We start from the raw sequence: 21,804 nt of genomic DNA on the forward strand, positions 1-21,804 counted from the left end.
GCATACGTGACACAGGCCGTGGGGCTCAAGCTGCCCCCAAGCCCCAGCCTTGCAATTGCTGAGGCCAAACCCCTCAGCCCTCACCTCTTATGAACCTCCTCCAGCTCTTCGTCTTTGTCCCGTGCTATCCTGTCCAGCTCCAAGCGCTGGCGGGCTCTCATCTCTGACATCTCTACCTTCAGCCGCTTGTTCTCCTCCTCTGTCCCCACCAGTCTGTCTGCAAACTCCTGGCGAATCACTTCCGACAGGCTGCTCCTCTCCTTGGCCAGCTGGTCCTTCACCTGCAGGGGAGAGGAGAAGTTAGGTGCTCTGATGGGTATAGAGCATCCCTGGGGAGCTCAGTGCTACCCCAGGGCACCATGCAGAGAGAGGGGTAGCTCACTGAAGAGCATCCAACACACCTGGGTGGCAGAGCTCCTGCCCAGTCCGAGTGCACAGCCTGCCCCTCACCCACCTTCCTGATGTCTTCCACCTCCTGCTCCTTGTGCTTCACTAGGCCCTGCAGGTGCATGTTCTCGCCTTCCAGCTCAGCCAGCCGCCCCTTCAGCTCATTGCAGCGCTCCTGCAGCTTCCGCTCAGACCTCTCCAGCTCCTGCAGCTCCACTTCGTACTTGTCTCGGACCCTCTTGATCCTGGGGGAAAACACAGGAACAGCCAGCCTGGATTAGAGCCGAGGCCCATCCAGCCCCATTTCCCATCGCAAGCCAGCACCAGACATGAGGTGGAAGAGCGCCACAGCAGTAGATCCGGGATAATCTTACCCCACATTGGGTCTCAGCCTAGTCTCTATGGTTAGAGATCGGCTTACACCCTTAAGCAGATGGTTTCATATCCCTGTCCCAAAGATATAATTCTGGTAACTCTGGATGTTCTTGTTGTTCACAGAAATGTTCCATCCCTTTTTGAATCTTGTTAAATTATTGGCCTTAACTTCCTATGGCAGTGGGTTCCAAAGGCTAACCACACATTGGGTGGAAAAACCCTTCCTTTCATCGTTTTTCAATTTCCCACTTTTAAACTACATAGAATGTCCCAGGGTTTGAGGGTATGGGGCTGTCACGGAGTGTGGGGGAGTCCAGGCCCTGCACCCCTCTTCCTGGGATCCACTGAGACTCTCAGCCAGCCAGTAAAACAGAAGGTTTATTGGACAACAGGAACACAGTCCACAACAGAGCTTGTGGGTACAACCAGGACCCCTCAATCACGTCCTTCTGGGGGAGCAGGGAGCTTAGACCCCAGCCCTGGGGTTCCCTGTGTTCCTCCCCCCAGCCTCCAAACTGCCAACTAAACTCACCCCGCAGGTTCCCTGCTGCAGCCTCTGTTCACATTCCTGGGCAGAGGTGTCACCTCCCCCTCCCCCTCCTGGCTCAGGTGACAGGCTCTCAGGTCTCCCATCCCCAGGGCACATTCCCAGGTCAACACTCCCCCCTCCCTGCTGAGTCACATCGTCACAGGGGCAGGCAAGGATGCTGGGCAAATAAGGCCCTAAAGGGAGTCAGGTTACGTGGGGGGAGGGGGAGAAGGCATTTCAGAGCTCTGTGAAGGAGGTCAAACGAAGACAGCTTTCATTCCCATAGGTGGCCTCCTCAGCCACCTGCATGGCATTGTGGGAACCATATGCTGGGCCTGTATAAAGGAGGCCTGCCCAACAGCTATGGAAGATCATTTGCAATCACTCCTAGCTTATTTAACCCCTTCCCAGCCATGGGTGTGGAGGGGTACCACTAAAAGTTTTCAGCAGGGAAGCATCTGCTTTGTCATTCAGCACTCGATGGTGCAAACCTTCAGGCATGCTACCTATTCACTCCAAAATTAACAGTGTTCAAACTGCACACGCAACTGTATGCCCAACTGGGTGTGCAAAGTTGTGAGTGAAGGTGCAAACTGGGCTTTTACACACACAAATCATTAGATGCACACCAGCCGGAGATGCAAGAACTCATGATAAGTGCACGCACAAATCAGGCACACAATTTCAGGCTGAGGTTCAGAAAAACTAGGCCTTTACCATGAAGCGTAAGTGAAACAGTTCTTCAAACACGAGTACCAGAGAGCTTATTTTCATTGCTTACTACTGTGTGCCTTAATTCCTGGGTCAGGGCACTCCAGAGCCCCCCAAACTCACTGAACCCCTGCTCTACTCCACTGAGGTATGGAGCCCGGGGCATCCTCCCACACTCCGGTTAGCATGTTCTTGGCATGGAGAGGTGGGCCCAGCTACAGAGATGCCAGATGACTGGGTTGGGGGCCTAGAAGCACCAGGGCTCACTCACACAGGCTCAGTATATCCCAATGGCCACCTGGCCCCTTCCTACCTGTTTTCTGCCACCCTCTCGCACTCTTCCTTGGTAGACGACATGTCGGCCTCCAGGCGCTGAATGACCAGCTCTATCTCTTTGTCCCGCTCTTTCCTCACCTCCTCCTTCAGCTCCCGCTCCCGGGAGAGCAGCCAGGCCTCCTGGGGACAGAGTCAGACATGGGGTCAGGCAGCAGGAGATCCAATTACAATGCAGACTTGAGCTCCCATGGGGGGACGGCAGCCTCAGAGAGGAGTTGTTGTGATAACTAGGCCTACACATTTACCCTGTGAGCTCAACTGTGGAAAGTGACTGAAAGTTCTTATGGTGTCACAATAACCAAGACAACAAACGCTGACGGGGAAAGGTGCAACAGGAAGACAGATAATCATCCCAAACCAAAAGGCTTCTGCTACACCTCAAGGGCTGCGGTAAGATCCTGCCTGATAAACAAGAACAACATGAGACCAGAAATTATGAACCACCTTGGTGTGCTGGAAATCAGGCCAACAGAACAAGGGGATGGGTTTCCCCACCCACCACTTTTTTTTTTTTTTTTTTTTTTTTTGAGGTCCCCCAGAAGTGACTCGGGGTTGGGGGCTACTGTAGCACTGGCTGAATGAAAGAAGGGGAAGTCGTGAGCTTTGCCATCAGGGTTATCACCGCTGCCATCTCCTGGGACCCTGGACTTTTTTCTTCCTAACCCTGAGAGACATCCTGAGCAGACCAGGCTAGAGAGGGGGGCCCAGGTGACATCACCACCTCCATTGGCTCCAGCTGAGTCCTGACCACAATCTGGGATGTGAGACTGTCTCACTCTTCCCACCACCTGGTGTTTTCTTTCCCACTTTATTTTTCTCTTGTCTATCTCCCTTCTTTTTCCTTCTATCTGATAAGCGTCTGGCTTAGCCAGCCAAGACAGTATATTTTGCAACAGTGCTGCGAGCCTGTGACCAAGAAAGGCAGTGAAATGCAAGGTCCTAAATGGCCCATCGCTGGTACAAGTTTGCCAGGGCTCAGGGTGGCTGATCAGATCGTGAGCTGGGCCTGGGTCTTTTCAGCAGCGAGGCTGCAAGTGAGAGTTAACACCAGAGACTGAAGCTGCATTTTCTCTCATCGCTGTTCTTCTCTTTTCCCTTTTGTGGGTCTTTGTCTTGTCCTCTAGGAAATGGGATTGGACTTTAACAGCAGCGCCAGCTCCAGCCCACTCACTAAAGTAATCCCTTCTCCCAAAAAGATTACCACCATCTTTAACACCATCTAAGAGACGGTCAGACAAGGGGGGGAGCGGGGGGGTCTTTCTAAAATCTCTCTCCAGCTACAGGGAAAGGGAACAAGGGCTGTCAAACTGAAAGCTTTACTCAACCCTTTATATTCCAAAGGCTTTCACTGTTTTTTCTTCTTTTCTGTACCGTTACTAACAGGCGAAAAGGCTGTTGAATGGTGTGTTTGCCATGGCGCTAAACAGGCTCTGGTCTCTAGGTACCAGCCCCCGGACCGGCACTGTTTAATGCTGGACAGTGACTGGGTCATGTTAACACTGACTCTTTGGGCCCACATATTCCATCTAAATTTATACAACAGCCACATTTGCAGCCAAGTGCGCCGTTACCTCCTTCTTCATGTAGTTGGCCTCCCACGCCTGCTTCTCAATCTCCAGCCTGTCCTTCAGCACCTTCATCTCCGCCTGCAAGAGGGAACAGTAGGGTGAGAAACCTGCTCAAGGGAGCGCCACGCACCCTTGGACAGCCAGAAAGCCCCATGACTTCCCCAGGCAAGGCCCAGCCCCTGCTCCAGGGGGGCAGTTTGCTTCACCCAGCACATGGGGAGGAAAGGCATCCACACTGCTGAGAGGGGGCTTGGACCAGCCCGGCAAGCTGCACCCAATGCAGGAATGTGGGTGTCCATTCTGCATCCCATGGCTGACAGGAGTGTGGGGTGCAGCTCATTTCAAACTGCTCACAAGGCCAGCCTCAGGGCACCCACGGGGCTATTCTATTGTCCACGGCTAGAGCAAGGAAGAGACCATGCGCATGGGCTGGGGGGCAGACCTGGTGCTGCCTCTCCTGCTCCTCCTTCCCCTTTTCGTACTCCTCCTTCAGCGCCTTGGTGACTATGGAGCTGTTCTCCTCCAGCTGCCGCCTCAGCTCCTCCAGCTCCGCTCTCTGCCTGTGGGACGCAAGGTCAGCGCTGTCAGATCACCGTCACAATGCCCTTCGCCAACCCATGGCCCAGCCACCTGGCAGCCCTAGTGGACCCACCAGGACTCTCACCAGGAGTCTGTGGCCCACCCTGGCTCCTTCCAGCTCTCACAGCACAAGCTCCCCAGTGAAAAGCCAGCCCAGCTACTCCTAGGCCCAGGAATGCTCGTCCCTCCACGAGATCCCTCACTGCAGTCAGACTCGGCTCCCACACCATTCCAGACAGGAAACAGCAGCTGGCTTCGCAGAGCCATTCTGCTTCCACAAACCCGGGGAGCAAGAACCAGCCATCTCCACTCCCCGGGGAGCACACTGAGAAGAACCTCACAGCTGACCTCTCCTCCAAGCCCCACCAACCAGGATCTGAGCTGCTCTCCCAGCCCTTTCCTGCAGCGTGCTTGCGACCGCATGGAGAGACTGCGCCCCACGGCACAGGCTGCAGGGTCCACCAAAGCCAGGAGTGATGCCAGAGGGAACGACAGCCCCTGAGAGACATGGGGGTTGGTGGAGACAGGATCTGGCCTAAAGGTTCACACTCTTTCTGGACTAACAATATGGTTTTAGCTAGTCCCTTGATCAGGGAAGAGCCTAAGAACCCCAGTTTCACCAGGGGGCTGGTAACGGCCAGGCACAGGCATTCACCTCCAGCAGCCTGGATGGTGTGAGAGAGAGCCGGATGCCCAAGCTCTAGGCCTAGCCGGAGCCCAGACCCGTCTCTGCACCGGGCTGCTCTCACCTGGCCGCCTGCTGATTGAGCCGATCCTTCTCCTCAGCTACCTCGCTGTAGAGCCTGCGGCGCTGCTGCTGGAGTGCCTGTTCCTCCTGCTCCAGGTGCTTCTCGTACCTGCGGTGGGGGAAGGACGGCTCCGGGAACTCGCCCGCCCTCACAGTGCTGTCCCTCTGGGGTGCCGAGGGTAGTAGAGGGCCTCGGATCTGCAGGGCCCCTTGCCTCTCCTCCCCCAGCAACGCCCCAGCCCCGTTATGCTGCTCTCGCTTTGCGGGAAGCATTCATTTCCTGGCTAGCTGCCCTCGCCTCTCATTTGAGGCAGATGGGGGTGGCTGCCCATGTGGGGAAGGAACTTCTGCAGCTGAAATCCACCAGCAGGACGCAGGCTAAGGCGGGAGGTGGGGAGCCCTTGCTGGGATATTGGCAGCTCCTCTCCGGCTGGGGCGCTGGAAGTGTCTGGCCAACGGGTGCTAGTTTATCCCAGTGGGTGGGACACATGAAGGCTTGAGGCAAAGCTGCAACTGCCCATCCAGCCAAAGGGTAATTATCTCCCCCCACCCCTCTGACTCCCACACGGATCAGAAGCAGATGGGAAGGATCCAGTGTGAAACTCTAGTCCTTCCTCTGGGTCCTTACATACCGCTTCCTGGCCAGCTCCCTCTCCCGCTGGCCCTGCTCCTCCTTCTCCCGCTCCAGGACCTCCCTCAGCTCCTCTGTCTGGCGGATGTAGCGCTGGGCTGCCCGTTCATCTGACTGAAGCAGCTCTGCCTCGTGCAGCATCTTCAGCTTCTTGATCTCCTGCTTGTGTTTGGCGATTAGCTTCTGGATCTCAGGCTCCAGCCCTGGGGGTCGAGGGGAGGGAAAGGACACTCAGCTGGTGACACTCATGGGGAAGGACAGTGGCTCCACGCAGCCCGGGTGAATGGGGCTCTCAGAGTGTAACACACTCACACCCAATCTCAGACCAACGTCCTTGGAAGGCCTGGAGATAGGACAGGCAGCTAAAGGAGTGGGAGGGAAGGGGGTGCTACCCAAGCTTTCCAGCTTCAGGACTGAATACCCCATAACATCGATGGGGCAAGCTCTGAGTCCTTCCACCAGGACCTCAGGGGACCAAATAAAACCCTCTACTGTACCTAACTCAAAGCTAACCCTTCTTTTGGGCTTCGCCCCATCCTGCTAGTGTAAACTGTCTGGGGCAGGGACCGGCAGCGTGTTGCATGCACCAACAAGTGCAGCAGTATTAATTATAGGGGCGCCGGGGAGAGAAAACTTGCTGAGCCCTGTACAGAAGTCAAGATCCTCAGCTCAAGAAACTTAAAGTCCAAGAAGAGCATGAACCAGTCACCTTATTGTCAGCTCCGGCCAAAACACAGACCGGGGGCGGGAAGAGGGAGCCGACAACAGGAAGGACAAAGGTCCCAGAAAGCGCAGTAAGGAAGGATCCTGCACAGGCCCCTAGGAGAAGGGGCTGGATGAGCTAACAGGGCTTTCCCTTCTCTAGCTGCTAATGCTCTGTCTACTGTGACGACTCAGTACTTGGCAACTGGAATAAAGGACAAAACCAGCAGGGAACCTTCACTGCTACTGTGAGCTGAGCTTCAAAAGGGAGAGGACAAAGAAAAGCACAAAGGCGGGGCAGCCTCAAAGTCAGGACCAGGATATGGAAATGCACCCAGGGCATTTCCTGACTCTCCCCACCCCCTTTGTTGATTTAAGTTACTGTTCAGGGGCATATGTCTGAAAACAGGATCTTGGCTCCTCAGAAGAGCCTGCTCTCAGCCCAATACCTCAAACCCTCCTAGCAACAACTAGCTGGGCAGTCAGAACAGCGAGTTATGGCCCCAGGCAAGGAAGCTGCAGCAGAACAGGAGATTCCAGCTCCTGCTCTCACCTGACCATCAGCAGAGGCAGAAAATGCACAAGCAGAATAGTTCTGACCTGTGGAATCTTCAATGAGGTGTCAGCAGCTCCTTATGGGTGGTGGTGTGCATGTGGGGGGTAGGGACAGGCACACACTGGCTTGCACACCTCTGCAGAGAGAGGAACCTTCTGTACCTTTCACAGTGATTTCTTTGATCTTCTTGGTTTTCTCATCGATCCACTTCTCCCGGCGGATTTTCTCAGTCGCACTCATCAGCTCCTTGAGTTTCTTGATCTCCTGTTGGGAACCAAATATCAAACTTCAGGGACAAGATGGAAGGCAATAAAACTCCTTACAATTGCAGTTTTCCCACTGAGAGAAAAGTCCCGAGCACCTGGCAAGAGCCAATGACCTTTGATACACATGGGTAACTTGAACAGCTGCAGCCTAAGCGTGCCCTCCACAGGTAGGCAAAGACACACTGTCCCCAGTGCCTTTACCCCCCTCCTCTGATGGGGCCACTAGACCCCTGCAGAGCTCAGCAAACAATAGCAGAGGTGTTACCTGTCCTGGTAGGAAGCCCTTGGAAATGCATCTGCTGAAAGCAGCAAACAAATGAGAGCCCCAACTGGAAACATGGTTTAGGGCAAATCCAGGCTGATGATGCCTATCTGAGACCAGAGAGAGGCACATAGGCACATCCATGCGCACATGTAGTTACCTGCCTGCAGAGGCATGTATGGAGGGCTGTGTTCTGTTGGGGAATCTTTATGAGTACTTGATTTTCCAAACCCCTGGTTCAGGACAGGAGCATGGGGCTATAGGAGGAGGACAGTCAGCTGCACCTTTCACAGGATCTTGCAACATCACTGTTGAATCCACACGTGCTCTACAATGCCACACAGCTCTGCTAAAGGGGATGTTTCCTGGCCTTCCTGCAGCAGGCTGTGGCCGGGGCAGATGTTAGCATGTCACTCCTTCCTTAGACACTACTGCCAACAGCTTCCAATTCCATGGGCACAGGTGATGTTGGACACTCCAGGTCCTACTGCTCTTACCCTTCTTTTCTAGAGCACTTGTTTGGGAGAGCCGGGATGCTAGCTCCAGTGTCCTGGCCAGTCAAACGTAAATCATTAACACTTGGCATTAGAAAGTTTCCATGGAGGTTTCAGTTGAATACAGCATTCTCTAATTGCTGGCCGGAATGCAGTGCTCCTTGTCCACACAGGAGGCAAAGCACCCTGAATCCTTTTGGATGTCAGACACTATAGAACCGTAAGACAGTTGTATGACCTGGACACTGTTCGGAAGGATGGAGGGAGGGAGGGGGCCATTCCAAAGGGTCTGTGGCTCTCTTTGGACAGCACGACACCCCTCCAAGGGCAGGAGACAGCGAATTGCACAGCAGCGAAGTCAGAAGAGGAAGTGAATGATGGCTCTGACTCAGCCACTGAGCTCAGTAACCAGTGCAGGGAGACAGTGTGGTTGCGGCTGTTATTGTCAACGACCAACCCCCTGTGTCGAGTTGTGAAATCCTCCACACCCTCCCTGCCCCAGGCAGGGGTTTGCTTATTACCATCTTGATGCTTTCACCTGTAGGTGCTCAGAGAAAGCAGCAGCTACAGGTCAGCCAGACAGTGCACAGAACAGAGGTGCATGGCACAGAGAGATAAAAGAATACATTTACCTGGGCACAGTGTGCCAGACTGGGGAGAAAGAGAGAGGGATGGGGGGTGAGGGGGGACACACACAAAGGCATGTAAAGTAAGAGAGCCTGGGTGGGAGCAGAAACCCAACAGGGGACTGTGGTGATGACAGGAAGATGCAACCAAGCGGGTTAGTTAACACGTGGACAGTGCTGGGAATGCAGCGTCTACAAGTGCTAAGGAATATCACAGCTGCCCCAGCGTCACAGCATAGCTGCCCCTGCTCACACAGGCGAGTGAGTGCAAGTCACAACTAGGCTTCCGGCTAACCGGCTGCAGGAAGTGCTGAAGGGGAGGGGGGCACACGAAAGCACCAACTGCTCATTCACTCCTGTGACTCCGAACGCAGATGCAGCAGCCTAACTAGCTGTGCACTGGGGCCAATACTGAAACCTGCAGCTCTCAAAAGAGCTGAGTGGAAGGAAGGCCCCATGAACCCATTTCCTCTCCGCTGACCAGCATGTGACTGGGGGCTAACAAGAAGGGGCTCCTGACTGCTTGGCAACTCGACTGGCCCTAGAGAAGCCAAGAAAGGGAATTTACCCCATCACACAAAGAATGACCATGGGGCTGGGGCATCAGCGTGAGACCTAGGAAGCCTGGGTTCAACTCCCGGCTCTGCCACAGACATCCTGTGTGACCTTGGGCGAGTCCCTCTGGGCCTCAGCTCCCCTCTGTACTACGGGGCTAAACGCCCTGGCCTGCCTCACATGGGGACGTGAAGATAAATGGACTAAAGATCACAAGGCCTCCAGATACTACAGTCATGGGGGCCAGAGGAGTACATGGGGCAGACAGATCATGGCAGGAGCCCTCAGCCTGGATCTGTACCACCCCCTCACTTTCCCCAGCTATTCTCTCGTTAGTAAGTATTGCTGCCGTGGAATCAGCCTCACATCTCGAACAGGTGCTGGGCCAGCTCAGCCCACTGCAAGATGCGAGCCACCCAGAGGCTCTGTGGAGTACAAGCACACTTGCCTTTCCCTCCTGTCTGGACTCAAACTCTGGCTTAAAAACCAAAGTGAAACGAGTTTGGTGGGTCTTGACTTAGTTTCTATGCGTCCATGTGACAAAGTGGCCACGGTTTGATGCTAACGGCTGTCTCCGCTTCGTGCAGGGCTAGGAAATAAACAGCAGGAGGTGTGATAGGTCAGGACTGGGGTTCATTGGCAGGTCTGCGGGCAGGCAGGGGGCCAGGAGCACAACAGCAGGAGGTGCTGGAGGTCCATTGTCAGTGTGCGTGGGAGGGTCGGGCACCCTTGCCAATGAGTCAGTTCAGAGCTGCTGAGACTGGCTGACGAGAACAGATACAAACACCCTCTGACTAAGGCGAGGGGACGAGATGCTGCTCTGTCTGACCAGGGCATAGCGACTGAGTCATGGGTAAAACCTGGGCTACGGGAAACGCAGGATAACAGTTCCTCACGACGAGGCAGCGTCCCGCAGAGGATGGACTGTTTGCCGGAGGGCGGCAGGGAGGGAGGACAAGCTGAGTTCTCAGAGGCCTTTTGCCATCGCTCCCTCCTAGGGTTCCCCAACCCACGTTACCCTCAGGCCCTGCACATTTCCAGCCTGGGAACAAGCCCCTCTTTAAAGTATCCGAAGCCACAGGAAGTGGGGCTGCCGTAAGAAACTCTTCTTCAGAGGCAGGTTTGTTCTGGTGCCTAGCATCCCTCTCCACTGGAGTGAGGCCTCACCCCACACTGCCCAGAGGGCTTGGGGCGTTGCCTCCGCAGCCTGGCCTCGGTTGGGAAACAGGCCGTCCTCAGCAATCTGACACCAGCAGCTTTCCATTGCATGCCCAGCTCTAATTCCATCTGCCCAGCCAGGCAGGATGGAAGCCTCTACCTGGGAACAACGTGCTTCCTGCCTCCTCTAGCTTGCCAGCTAGACTCAGACTGGGACCCACCCCTCAGGGGGAAGGCATGCTCTCTCCTTTTCATCAGCAGAAGAGGTAGCCAGGACCTGGATGGCTCCAGCCTAAGAAAGCTCACAGATTGGAGAGGACACGCTGTGCTCTCCCTCTGCTGTGATCGTCTCAGAGCAAGTCTCAACTCTCCACTTCCCACCCCCCACCCATCCCCCCCGCCTCCAAGCCTTCTCACCAGCTCATGCTGCTCCTGCATTTGGGAAATCTTCTTGGTGTATTTCTGGTCCACCTGCTTCAGCTCTGCCACCACAGCCTCGCACTTCTCACTCAGAACCTTCTTATCGTCAATCAGCTGAGAGAGAGAGAGGGTGGGGGAAGGTTAGATCACTCTGCTCGGGACCCAGCACCCACATTGTGGGCACTGACTACACCACAAGTCCTTGGGAAGTTAGCTGGCAGAGCATCCTTTAACTACTCCAAAGGCTGGTATAGAACCTGCTCCCTCTCCCCACCAGGCAGCCCCTTACTAGAGAATGGGAAGCCCCCGTCACACCCAGGCACAAGGGCTTTTGGAAGGAGTTTGTAACTGGAGCAGACTCCCAATGCTTCAAGGAGGACCACTGGAGGGGTGCAAGGAGAGGGCTCCTGGCTTTGTGATTCTAAAGCATCCCACCCGGGAGGGGAGATTACCTGGTCGATGAAGGCCAGGTGTCTCTGGATAGCAGCCTCGTACTGCTCTCTCTGCAGCTGGAGCTGGTGGCTAAGCTCCTTCTCAGTCTCTTTGACATGCCGCACAGTCAGTTCCCGCTGCTGTGCCTGTCAGGCGCAGGGGAAATAACCACAGGACGTTAAGGAGAGCTGCCCACCCAGAGCCGGGGCTGGCATAACCGGTCACTTTAGTCCTGAAGGGCACAGAGAGGACAGAGACCAGGAATGGTGCCTGCCCACTAGGTTCAGCTTGACTGGGGTTGAAGGCTACCCATTCTCACCTCCTGGGGCTGCCAGGTCCCAGTGTGAGGGGATGGGAAGGAGAGAAAGGAAGCAGAGTGCAGACTGGGCAGGTGGGGCCAGAGGCAAGAAAGGCAGCAGTCCTGGCATGCTAGCGCCCTTCCTGAAGAGTTGCAGGCTGGATCAGGAGCGTGGCCAGGACCCAAGCAGCTCCCATTAGGGTCACTGACACTGACGCGTGCTTTGGCAGTACAGAGAAGGCTCAGAAGTCCCCCCCCGACTGGGTATCTTGCGTACAAGGAGCGTGGAGGTGAGCATGCCATGGATGGAAGGGATTGCCCAGCCCCCCAGCTGGGCTTTCCCAGACCACTGCCAATGGCTCAGTCTGCCTCAGCTCAGGAGCCATCCCTCTGGTCCCTCCATGTTAGCTTGGCACCATGATGGAGAGGATCTGCCCCATATTGCCAGTGGTACTTTGCATGGCTAAATGCTTGCCTTGTGGTGCAGGGGGTGGTACAGCTGCCCTCTCACATGGTAGAGGGTGCAGGCCAGCCCTGAAGGGCCAGTTCTGGTTCCCACTGCTGCAGGTCCCCTGGCCCGCACTCCCGCCCCAGGCTGGTGAGTGTCTAGGCTACACACCAGAGCAGTCTGCAGCAGGGTGATGGCTCGCTTCTTCTCCTCCACCTCCAGTTTCAGCCTCACGATGGAGCTGGTGACCTCTGTGGCTACGGCTGAAGCTTGCTCCAGGTGGGCCGCCTCCTCTTCAGACAAGAGCCCCTGGGAGAGGAAACCGGCTCAGTGTAGGACCAGGAAACCTGCTCCTCCCACCAGCATCCACCCCCCAGGTCTCCAGAGGCAGGAGGGTCTCAGCCACTGTACTGTCAGGCCCCTCAAAAGGGCTCTGGAACCCCACCCTCACCTACAGGACAGGTCTCTTGCTAGCCTCCTGGAATGGAGACAGTAGATGTATTCCCATTCCATGCCCCAAAAGCCACACCCCAACCTCCCACTTGCCCAAGGCCATGCCTTTTAGAGACTCCCCGCCATCCCAAAGCATCCTGTAGGAGTCCAGAGAGCAGCAAAATGTAGGGGAACATGGTCCTAAGGCCTTGGTGGCTTCCCCTTTTCCGGCGAGGACGACGACTGATCCATTTCAGCCTCCATTACATTGGCCCCACGTCACTGGGACACGCTCTCATTCTGTTCCACATCAGCTTCAGAGTGGAAGAGCCGCTGGCAAGCTCCCACTTAACACACAGTCTAGATGCTAGTCTAGCACGCTGCCCTGCCACTCACCTCCTGCTGAGTGGCAGAGGCAGCAGATCTGGGCCGCTCCTGCTCCGACTTCTCCATCTCATCCAGGAAGGTGATGATGCTCTGGAGCTTGGCTTCAGAGAGCAGAGCCCCGTCCCCAGGGACACCGGGGCAATGGTTCAGCTTTCCAAACTTCTCCAGGTTATCAGCAGTCAGGGAATTGGAGTCAGCCTCCTGCTCAGGGAGAAGATGTATTGCATTCATGGACACAGCAGCCAGCAGGGAGAAGTGCAGTGCAATTGCACAGCAGAGAGCGGGGACTGCTTGGGAGGCAAGGCAGTGGGTGAGTAATCAGCAGTCACCAATGGATCCGAATTCTTCCATCGCCCCCTAATGGCCAGTCCTCATATGGACACACACACACCAAGAGCACAGCCTGGTTGAGAGAAGGGTTTTAGCAAGGCCCTGCTGCTCCGGGGGCGGGGCGGGGGTCCGCGGAGAACAAGTCAGACATGCTCCAATTCCCCAGCCAGGCCAAATTCCACCTTGTCCCCAACTGACACTCGCAGAGGCATTTCACGAGCATTAACTTTTCATCCCCGCTCTCTCCTGCCAAGCACTCGATCCCTTCTCTGACTGCGCGGCTGCAGCAGCGAGCCCTAGCAGGAAAGCCTCCTTGCCCGCAGCAGCCTTAGCCCAGCTCTGTCTAGGGGATGGTCTTACCCAACCCTGAGCCCTGACATTACCCCATCTATCCAGGCATATTTGTCTTTCTTGTAGAGCTTAGGTTGGGGCAGCAGCTCCGGCTCCTCCTCCAGCAGTTTGAGGGTGTCCAGAAGCTCACTGAGGGTGACCTTGGACTGGGCTCTGTTGGTCGCAGTGACCACCGCCTGCCGCTCCTCACTGGCCAGCTCTCCGGAGTTCACATCCTAGGGAAGAAGGGGTGGGAGGAATTGAGGGAAAACCCACCCTTGGTAAGACGGTTTATAGGGCCTGCCCAGCTGTAATCCGGGCTTTAAATAACCACAGAAAGCAGGGGGCTCAGTGCGGCCTGATGCAGAACAGGGAGATCAACAGCCCTTTGAACTGAGAAAGGCCCATCTCTAGGGCTGCGTGAGCAATGCACAGTCAAGCTTTCTCTGCAGTTGGGTCATTTTCCAGGCTCTCATGCAAGCCTCTTCAGCACAGACCCCTGGGCTGGTTGAGCAAAGGGCTGAGCACCTGCTGGTCCGCACTGAGCCTCACTGAGCCGAAAGGGTCTGGAGGGAGGGGAGAGGAGGGAGAGAGAAATCCAGTGCCTGAGCTTTCGAAAGCCCCAGTGACTGGAAAGAGAAGAGAAGAGCTGAGCCCACCTGCAGTTTGTCCTCTGCCATGTTATCCTGTCCAGTGCCCGAACCGGGTCCTGGGGGGAAGATTTCTGTGGGCTCGGCAGCTGCTGTGCGGAAATTTGCACCTGTGGGAATCAAAGCAGCATTCACTGCTTTACACCAACCCAAGAGCAATCACCACATGCCCTGGCCCTCCTTCCGGCTTCCATGCCCCAGCACCCTGCTGCCCTGGCTCTCACCCGCTGGCAAGAGGTGCACATGCAGCTATGGTCTGAAGGCCTTGGGGAGATTCTCACCTGCATTATTGGCCTTGACGACGCTGTTGGAGGGACTGATGTTCTTCACAGAGGCTGGCTTGGTGGGTTTTTTCCTCCCTCCCCGTCTGCTCTCCTTCAGCAGCACCAGCTCCTCCTCTGCGAGGCGCTTTGCATCAGCGGCCTTTTGGGCTCGTTTCTGTTGAAGCTCCTGTAACAGGGAACCGTCCGTCAGCACCCGGCACAAGGCCCCCCTCCGCCCATGCTGCCAAGACCCTGTACCATCAGTTTGTGTGATCAATGGCTGGGGGCAGGGGGTCAGAGCTTGAGCACAGGGGAAGATGCTAGTGAGACTGGCTAAACTTAGCGCAGCAGACACTGAAGGGTTAATGAGATGACAATGCCATCCAGCAAGACCGAGGACATCACTTAAAAATGAACATGTCCATGCTGCATCGGCAGCCCCCGGAGACCGAGCCTTCCCGCCCAGGGCTGGCAGGGTGGGAGTAACCACGGCACAGACTGCGAGGTGCTCCGACAGTGCAGTGACGCGAGCACGATACATACGACAGATGCTGCATGCTCCCGGCCAGCATGCTTCCACCTGCCCTGCAGGGAGTCCAGTCTCTGTGGCCTACTGAGCTATGGCCTCTCTGCAGGGACTGCCAGTTCGGATGTGGACGGTTGTTTTCCAAGAGCTAGACTGAGATCAGCTTTTCACACAGACTGCTGAACAGCAAGAGACTCCAGGCTGGCCAGGGCAGAGGCGCTGTATCCCACTCCACACTGAGCTGCCCAGCCTCCCCGCAACTCTTGCCCCTACTTACGCTGCGTGAAGCCCTTGTGAAGGCAGAGAAACTCCCCTCCCTGCCCTTCTCCACATACACATTAAAGATGGCTCCTGAGTAGGTAAGCCAAACAAACTGATCCACCCATTACTCAGAGCCCACCATTACTTGGATAGCAGCTCGCCGGGCCAGCTGGGCCTTCTCCTCCCGGATTCTCCGTCTCTCTTCATCCTTCTTCCGCTGCAAGTCCAGGATGTTCCCCTCCTCCATCCGTGGCTGCTGCCTTTCCTTCACAGAAGCACAGATGGACGTTATTGAGAACTATGGATGCTCCTCACCAGCATTTGCTGCCCATAGCAAAGAGATGCGAACAAACCACATTTCCCTCCTGCCTGGGTTGCCCTGAACCCAGAAAGTTTCCTGCCCCAACCCTCCCTTTTCAGAGACTCTGTGCCCAGAGAGGTTTCACCCTAGGGTGCATGTTTATGAAACACTAAAAGCAATTATCTGCTGGCTGGGTTTGAAATCACTGATAAGACAGGCTTAAAAATAGAAACACATGCAAGAGCTACATTTCCCCCCCCATTTACATAAATAATTAAATACAAAGAAATATAAAAAGCTGCAGAGGACGCACCACTTCCTAAGGTGTCAGTTATTACCAATGGGGCATAACAGGCCTACACAGGACATCACTGCCCTAGACATTATGTGTCCCCAGCAACCTGACCCCGGAGAACGAGGACTGGTGCCTTCAACAGGAGCTAAAGCCGTTACTGCCAATCAAGTGGCTGCTTGCAGCTACGCCAAGGGAAGGGAATGACACTTGGAGAAACCACTCAGAGGCTGACGCAAGGGGCTTGTGGCCTGATTTTCAGAGGAACTAAATTCCCATGAATGTCAACGTGAACGTTCGCCATCCAAACACCCCGGCCAGCGGTGCTCTGTGCTGCCACATGGGCCACCCGAGTTCGGCGCCTGGGCCCTTCTCTGGCTCCATGAGCCTGGAGGGGCCTATTGTCTCTCAACACATCCTTCCGGCTAGATATCAAGCCCTGTCCAGTTCTCAGCTGGGTGGCCTGGTGGCCAGGGGAGAACTACTTTTCCTGTTTCTAGGGGCAGCAGCACACCACTGTCACACAAGGGGGTGCTGGACTGGGGAGTTGGCTCTGAACGAATACCCAGGAGACCTGACTGCGACAGACCTCTCTCTTGGAAGCCAACAAGTGCTCGAGAGCAGCTGCACCCATTTTGTGCCTCTGCGAGTGACGTCGGTACCAGCGCTGGATGGTCACAGCTGCCAGGTTAACCTGATGAATGAACCTACAAGGGGAAGAGGTGACTCAGTGAGACTGCTGTAAGCACGTGGGCAGAGACCCACACCCCACAGCCTGAGGCACTACTGACCGCCTGCCTCATATGGTCACTCTGTTCAGACGGACATGCCCACAAGGGGACAGTTGTTTCTGGGGAGATTAGTTATAAGAACAGCCAGACTGGGTCAGACCCAAGGTCCATCTAGCTCAGTATCCTGTCTTCCTGTATGATCAGGCCACACAAGCTCACAGAGAGACTGAAAGCACAGACCCAGACTGTGGGCAGGGCTAAATCAATGTAGCTCCATTTAAGTTACTGGAGATATGCCAATTTCCACCAGCCGAGGATCTGGCCCACACACAAACCCACAGAATATGCACATCCAAATGTTACGGGCAAAACCTGCTCCCTCTTCCAGCTTCTGCGCTGTATCCCACTTCCATTTCCCCATGCCCTCTATGGTCTGCCTTGACATTGCCCATTGCCTCTCCCAGCTCTGGCACTCCCTTCTCCCCCTCCACCAGCCCAGAGCTTCTCCCACCCTGCCTGGAAACTCCTCTTCTCCCCACCTTTCTGTTCTGCTCCCTGCCTCACCTCTCCGCCTCCTCCTCCGTCACCTCCTTCCTCTTGAGCAGGCTGCTGCTGCTGTTGTTGCGGGGCATTATGTTGTTGCTGGAAAAGTTCTTCTGAGACTTCTTGAAGCTGCTGCTCTCACTGTCCTCGTTTGAGGTTGCCTTGATCATGTTGCTAAGAGAGAGGAGACTGTCTAGGGCCATCCTGCCCACTGCCATGGCTATCCTGCTGCATGCCACACCCACCCAGCAGACTGGCCCAGTGCACAGGGCAGTAAAAGGTGCTTTGCTGTGCCCACCAGCCAGACCCATAGGCACCCATAACCCTCTCACTCTGCGTAAAACAGGCACCTCTTGCTGGACAAGTAACTGCTCTTGGGCTTCACCCTCTGCCAGGGACCGGCATGTTTCAAGAGGTAAGGAAACCCTGACAGAGGAGAAGGCACTTGCCGACAGCCATGCAGCGAGTCAGTGGAACAGCTGGGAATATAACCAGGAGTCCTGGGTTGCCAGATCTCTGCGAGCACCTCCGCTGGTCAGGCAAGCACAATGAAACCCCATTTGTAAAGAGCGACTAGGGCTTTAGGAGCTGAACGGAGAGTCAAACGCTCAGTGTTTCACAGAGAGCCCTCTCTCTTTCTTGTCTCACACGCCCTCAGTTCAAGGCCTGGACCAGTTCTGAGCCCTCAGGAGGTGCCTGGAGGTCCATGAACAGGTCTGGGGACCATTCTTTCAGAGCTGCAGTCTATCAGGGGCCTGCACTGAAGGAGACCAGGCAGTCAGCTAGCAATATCAGTCACACTTAGGGGGTGGCATGTTTTAAGAAGCATCCCTTCTCACGTGTCTAAACCCCTCCTGCGTGTATGGCGCAAGCCAGGCACAGGAGTGGGCCTGGTCACCTAGTCCTGGCCTCTCCAGAGGCAGAGAAATAGTCCCCAGCAGAGCATTCACTCACACATACTTGAGGGAGGTTGCTGCTTGGTTGGAACTTTTCGGAGTGGAGGCCTTGTCTGTGGTGGAGTAGTTGTTATGCACCATGGTGGTGACACAGTTGCCCATGGCCCCTTTGTTACTCCTTGCGTGGAGAGAAGAATGAGATGTTAGGATTGGCTGGATCAGAGAACAGAAATGGGCTCTTAAGATAACTCTGTACTGTTTTCCCAGCACCCCAAATACTCACAGCTTCTCTTAGGCTTTCAGGCATTGTTACCAGGTGCATTGCTGCCCAGAAGGCAGCTCCTAGAAATTCACTTGTCACCTAGAATGTACTCCTCCCCAGCTGGGACACAGCATTATACAGAGAGCCACACACACATCCCCATAGCGAAGGAGATGTGCTAACCTGGGGCTGCAGCCGAGAGCCTGTGGGTTTGAGTCTGCCCGTCCCGGCATTTTCAATGTGTTGGGCTGGCATAAGCCTTGCCTTTCGCAGCACGGGAAAGGAGGGAGTTTCAAATGCTGCATTGCAAAACCCTCTGTACACATTTCCTATACCATTTAGTCACCTGCAGCACTGGACTCCTGCTCTCTAGAGTGAGTGGAGCCGCTGTACTCTCTAGTAAACGAGCGAGGAAGAAGCTTTGTAACCTAATGCACTGGAGCTACTTTATCCAAAACGCTGCGGCTAAAGCCATCTTCCCCTCCTGCCACGTTCTCCTCGAACACCTTTGTCAGCTTCCTGCCTCTTCAACACCAGGTTCAGTCTCCTCATCCTCACCTGTGCAGCTCCATCCCCCTGCTTTCTAACAGCTGCTGCCTTTGCCTGCTCCTTCCACTCCTGGATTCATGCTTTATTCATTCCCTCTCCTAAATCTAGAGCAGCCTCTCTCTTCCTGGGCACTAAGCAACCTTCTTTTCAGCCTTCAAGTGTCTCCTCTCCAGCCCAATCTTCCATGACTAATCTCTGCTCAGATGCCATCAGCGCCCTGTTGCATCTGACCCTTAGCTGTCGCGGTGCAGTTAGTTTAGATGGTGAGCTCCATCCCCCTGGTCTGTAAAATCCCATGCATACCCTATAAATAATGTGCATGGGGGTCTAGACAGCTGTTCACATCTCATTTTCAGCTGACTCATATCACCACCTCCTTTTCTTGGTTTTAGCTCCACATCTAAAGAAGAGGGGTGAACCGTCTTAGCCCTGTGCTGCTACCTCTCTTACCTGTTATTGGCAGTGAAGTTGGCTGCCAGCAGCACCGTGGTTTCTTTCTTCCTCATGCCTGCTGGGGACTCAAGGGTGCTGGAGCTGCGGGTGCTGGATGGGATCGGGAAGACCCTGGGTTGATCGTCCTACCATGGCGTTAAGCAAAAGTATGAGTGCGTATTATAAACCCTCCCTGGGGAATGTGGTCTCCCTGCAAGGGCCAGCGTCTCCCAGAAAGATTCACTGTCCCACCATTCATGTGGTCTGAAAGGTCCATTTGCACTTCTCCAGGCTTCACATCAGACACCAGGGACCAACAGCCAGTGGGCCAGACAAACAGAACCACGGTCTAACACAGCCAGGGAGCACCCACATGGCAGTAGGCTGCCTTGTTAACCATTTGTGCTTCAGATCTAATGGGCAGGATACCAGGTTGTTCAACCACATCAGCACCAAGCTGGAAACGTACCCCTATACAAAGGCTGTACATACCCCTATACAGAAAGGCCTGATCAAGGACTGAAGCATGTGGCTTGCCCCATTAACTTGAAGTCAGTGGGCTACTCACATGTGTATGAGCAGCGTAATGTGGCCCACAGCAGTCAAAATAGGTTGTCTCCCTTACCAGGATATTCCATGTGGTTTTCTTTTCCGGGGAGGTTTTGCTCAGACTTGCCAGCTTTTTTCTTCCCCCAGAGCTGCTGTCAAAGAAGGTCAAGAAGTCTCCAGGCTGCTCAGTACTGTTATCCCAAAAGAAGGACATCCCAAGAAAGATAAGGAATGAAAAAAAAAAAATCCTTTTCAAGAACCTCAAATGCAGAATTAACAGCAATAAAACAGTGACGCCCTGGGGGTTTCTTCTTCAAGGGTGGCGTCTGTGGTGCCAGGGGAGGCTGTTGGGTGCCCTGCTCTTAACAAATTGTCACAGTCTGACACTAATCCATAGAACTGGCTTGAAAAAGCTGAGACTCACCTGGCACCTGTTATCCAAAACAAGAAGGAAAAGAGCTTTGCTGAAAGAAGGTGTCATTATGTAGTCATTGGTTCTATATATAATTAGCTCATACAAAGTGCTGTATATTTCGAAGCCCCATGTAAATAGATGTTATATTACGGGAAGGAGTATGAGTGAGTGGCACAGCAGGGACTGAGAGTCAGGACTCCTGGGTTCTATCAATGACTCGCCACATGACCTGTGAAAATCACCAACTCATCTCAAATGGGGAGAATATCCCACTCACGGGGGTGTTTTGAGAATTAACAAGAATACGTAAAGTGCTTTGAGATTCCTGGAGAGGTGGAAAGTGTGGAGGAGCGTATGCAAGGATGCATGTGTTCCCATAACTTGAAGCAAAGGCTGTACATACCTAGCAATAACTCAAGGTGGTGGGTGGGGGGAGATATTTCATTGAATGTAGCATTTTTTTTTTTTTTTTTTAAGTCTGAAAACCAAACACCCAGAATTAAAGCTTGACCAAAAAGAAACCTTCAGACAGCAGGAAGCACACAAGCACAGCATCTGCCTTTCTCATGGTACCCTGAAGTCCACGTGGACACAGAGTCTGGTTATGCTTCTAAAGCTAGTCAGTCTGTTGATAAACTCTGCACAGCCTGTCAAAGCCTTTGCAAACCTCGCAGAGTCCAGCAGAGCTCACAGTCTGCTGCACCCCAAAGCGTTCTCTCATTTCTAACTTGGCAGTGAGCAGCCCCAGCTCAGCACAGACCTGTGCTCCATCTCCTCCTAAGAGCTTGCAACTAAACCAGGGCTCACAATTTCTGAGCTACAGAGTGGCAAAAACAGTGTTACAAGAATTTGCCAAAGAAATAAGCCTGTTTATTCAAGCTCCCATCTTTCAGAAATGGTGTGTATTTTCTGCCTAAAATTGGCCAGGACTCCTCCTCTCTCCACCAACCACAGTGCAAAATTAGAAGGGCAGAGGGCCTTTAGTGAGGCTTTACCCAGCAGGAGGCAAAAATCAGGCTTATAAGGAAGAGCCAATTACAACTCCTAACATGGGAACAAGCGACCTCCATAAACAAGCCTTTGTGGAAAGGCCCGATTAACCTGGAAACTTTGTGAAGAACCTCACAAACAGCACACTAGTCTGAAGAGCCAGCTCTACCAGGACTCTGGTCTGTGTCAAGTGGCATGGGAGAGAACTATTCTCTCAGTGGACCGGGACTTAAATCCCCATATCGTCTACTGTTCTACACACAAAAGAATTTCCCTTTGGCATTTAACAATGCATTCCTGGAGGTGTGGGAGGCCTAGCTTTTAAGAGAAGCAGCAGCAGCAAGAAAAGCAAACCTTCACTGTGCATCAGCTCCTAGGAATAGGCTGTCCAGAGACCCCCGCATACCCCACTCTTACACTCCGACGTTCAGCTCCCCCTTTCATACTGATCAAGTAATCAGCCTTTAGAACGTGTGAGAGGCCCTAGGTGAGAAGCATGGTATAAAATATTAGAGCCTGCAGCTGGAAGAGACATGGCATTCGTTTCTTTCATTCCTATAGTTCCCCTTTGCCTCCCTCTCCCA

The 21,804-nt window shown here is 54.3% G+C and overlaps 1 protein-coding gene across 7 annotated transcripts in view; it reads right to left on the minus strand.

The window, feature by feature from the left end:
- Positions 1-21,804, minus strand: part of CEP131 (centrosomal protein 131) — a 28,836-nt gene that overhangs the window by 2,098 nt on the left and 4,934 nt on the right. The window contains exons 1-22 of one of the 7 annotated variants that reach the window (XM_048817345.2): positions 21,575-21,669; positions 19,892-20,006; positions 19,285-19,412; positions 18,082-18,201; positions 17,149-17,301; positions 16,443-16,560; positions 15,400-15,525; positions 14,492-14,660; positions 14,220-14,320; positions 13,614-13,796; positions 12,910-13,101; positions 12,253-12,390; positions 11,356-11,481; positions 10,901-11,017; positions 7,284-7,386; positions 5,866-6,067; positions 5,235-5,342; positions 4,349-4,466; positions 3,910-3,984; positions 2,316-2,458; positions 455-632; positions 85-281 (exon numbers count right to left, since the gene is read on the minus strand). In XM_048817345.2, coding sequence (XP_048673302.2) covers positions 85-281; positions 455-632; positions 2,316-2,458; positions 3,910-3,984; positions 4,349-4,466; positions 5,235-5,342; positions 5,866-6,067; positions 7,284-7,386; positions 10,901-11,017; positions 11,356-11,481; positions 12,253-12,390; positions 12,910-13,101; positions 13,614-13,796; positions 14,220-14,320; positions 14,492-14,660; positions 15,400-15,525; positions 16,443-16,560; positions 17,149-17,301; positions 18,082-18,201; positions 19,285-19,340 — 2,723 coding nt within the window. In that variant the 5' untranslated portion in view covers positions 19,341-19,412; positions 19,892-20,006; positions 21,575-21,669. Of the gene's footprint in view, positions 1-84; positions 282-454; positions 633-2,315; positions 2,459-3,909; positions 3,985-4,348; positions 4,467-5,234; positions 5,343-5,865; positions 6,068-7,283; positions 7,387-10,900; positions 11,018-11,355; positions 11,482-12,252; positions 12,391-12,909; positions 13,102-13,613; positions 13,797-14,219; positions 14,321-14,491; positions 14,661-15,399; positions 15,526-16,442; positions 16,561-17,148; positions 17,302-18,081; positions 18,202-19,284; positions 19,413-19,891; positions 20,007-21,574; positions 21,670-21,804 lie in introns of those variants that run through there. The other 6 variants (XM_048817342.2, XM_048817340.2, XM_048817341.2 and 3 more) reach the window with 6 other exon arrangements.

Source organism: Caretta caretta, chromosome 14 (assembly GCF_965140235.1).
Source record: "Caretta caretta isolate rCarCar2 chromosome 14, rCarCar1.hap1, whole genome shotgun sequence".
NCBI classification, from domain to species: domain Eukaryota; kingdom Metazoa; phylum Chordata; order Testudines; family Cheloniidae; genus Caretta; species Caretta caretta.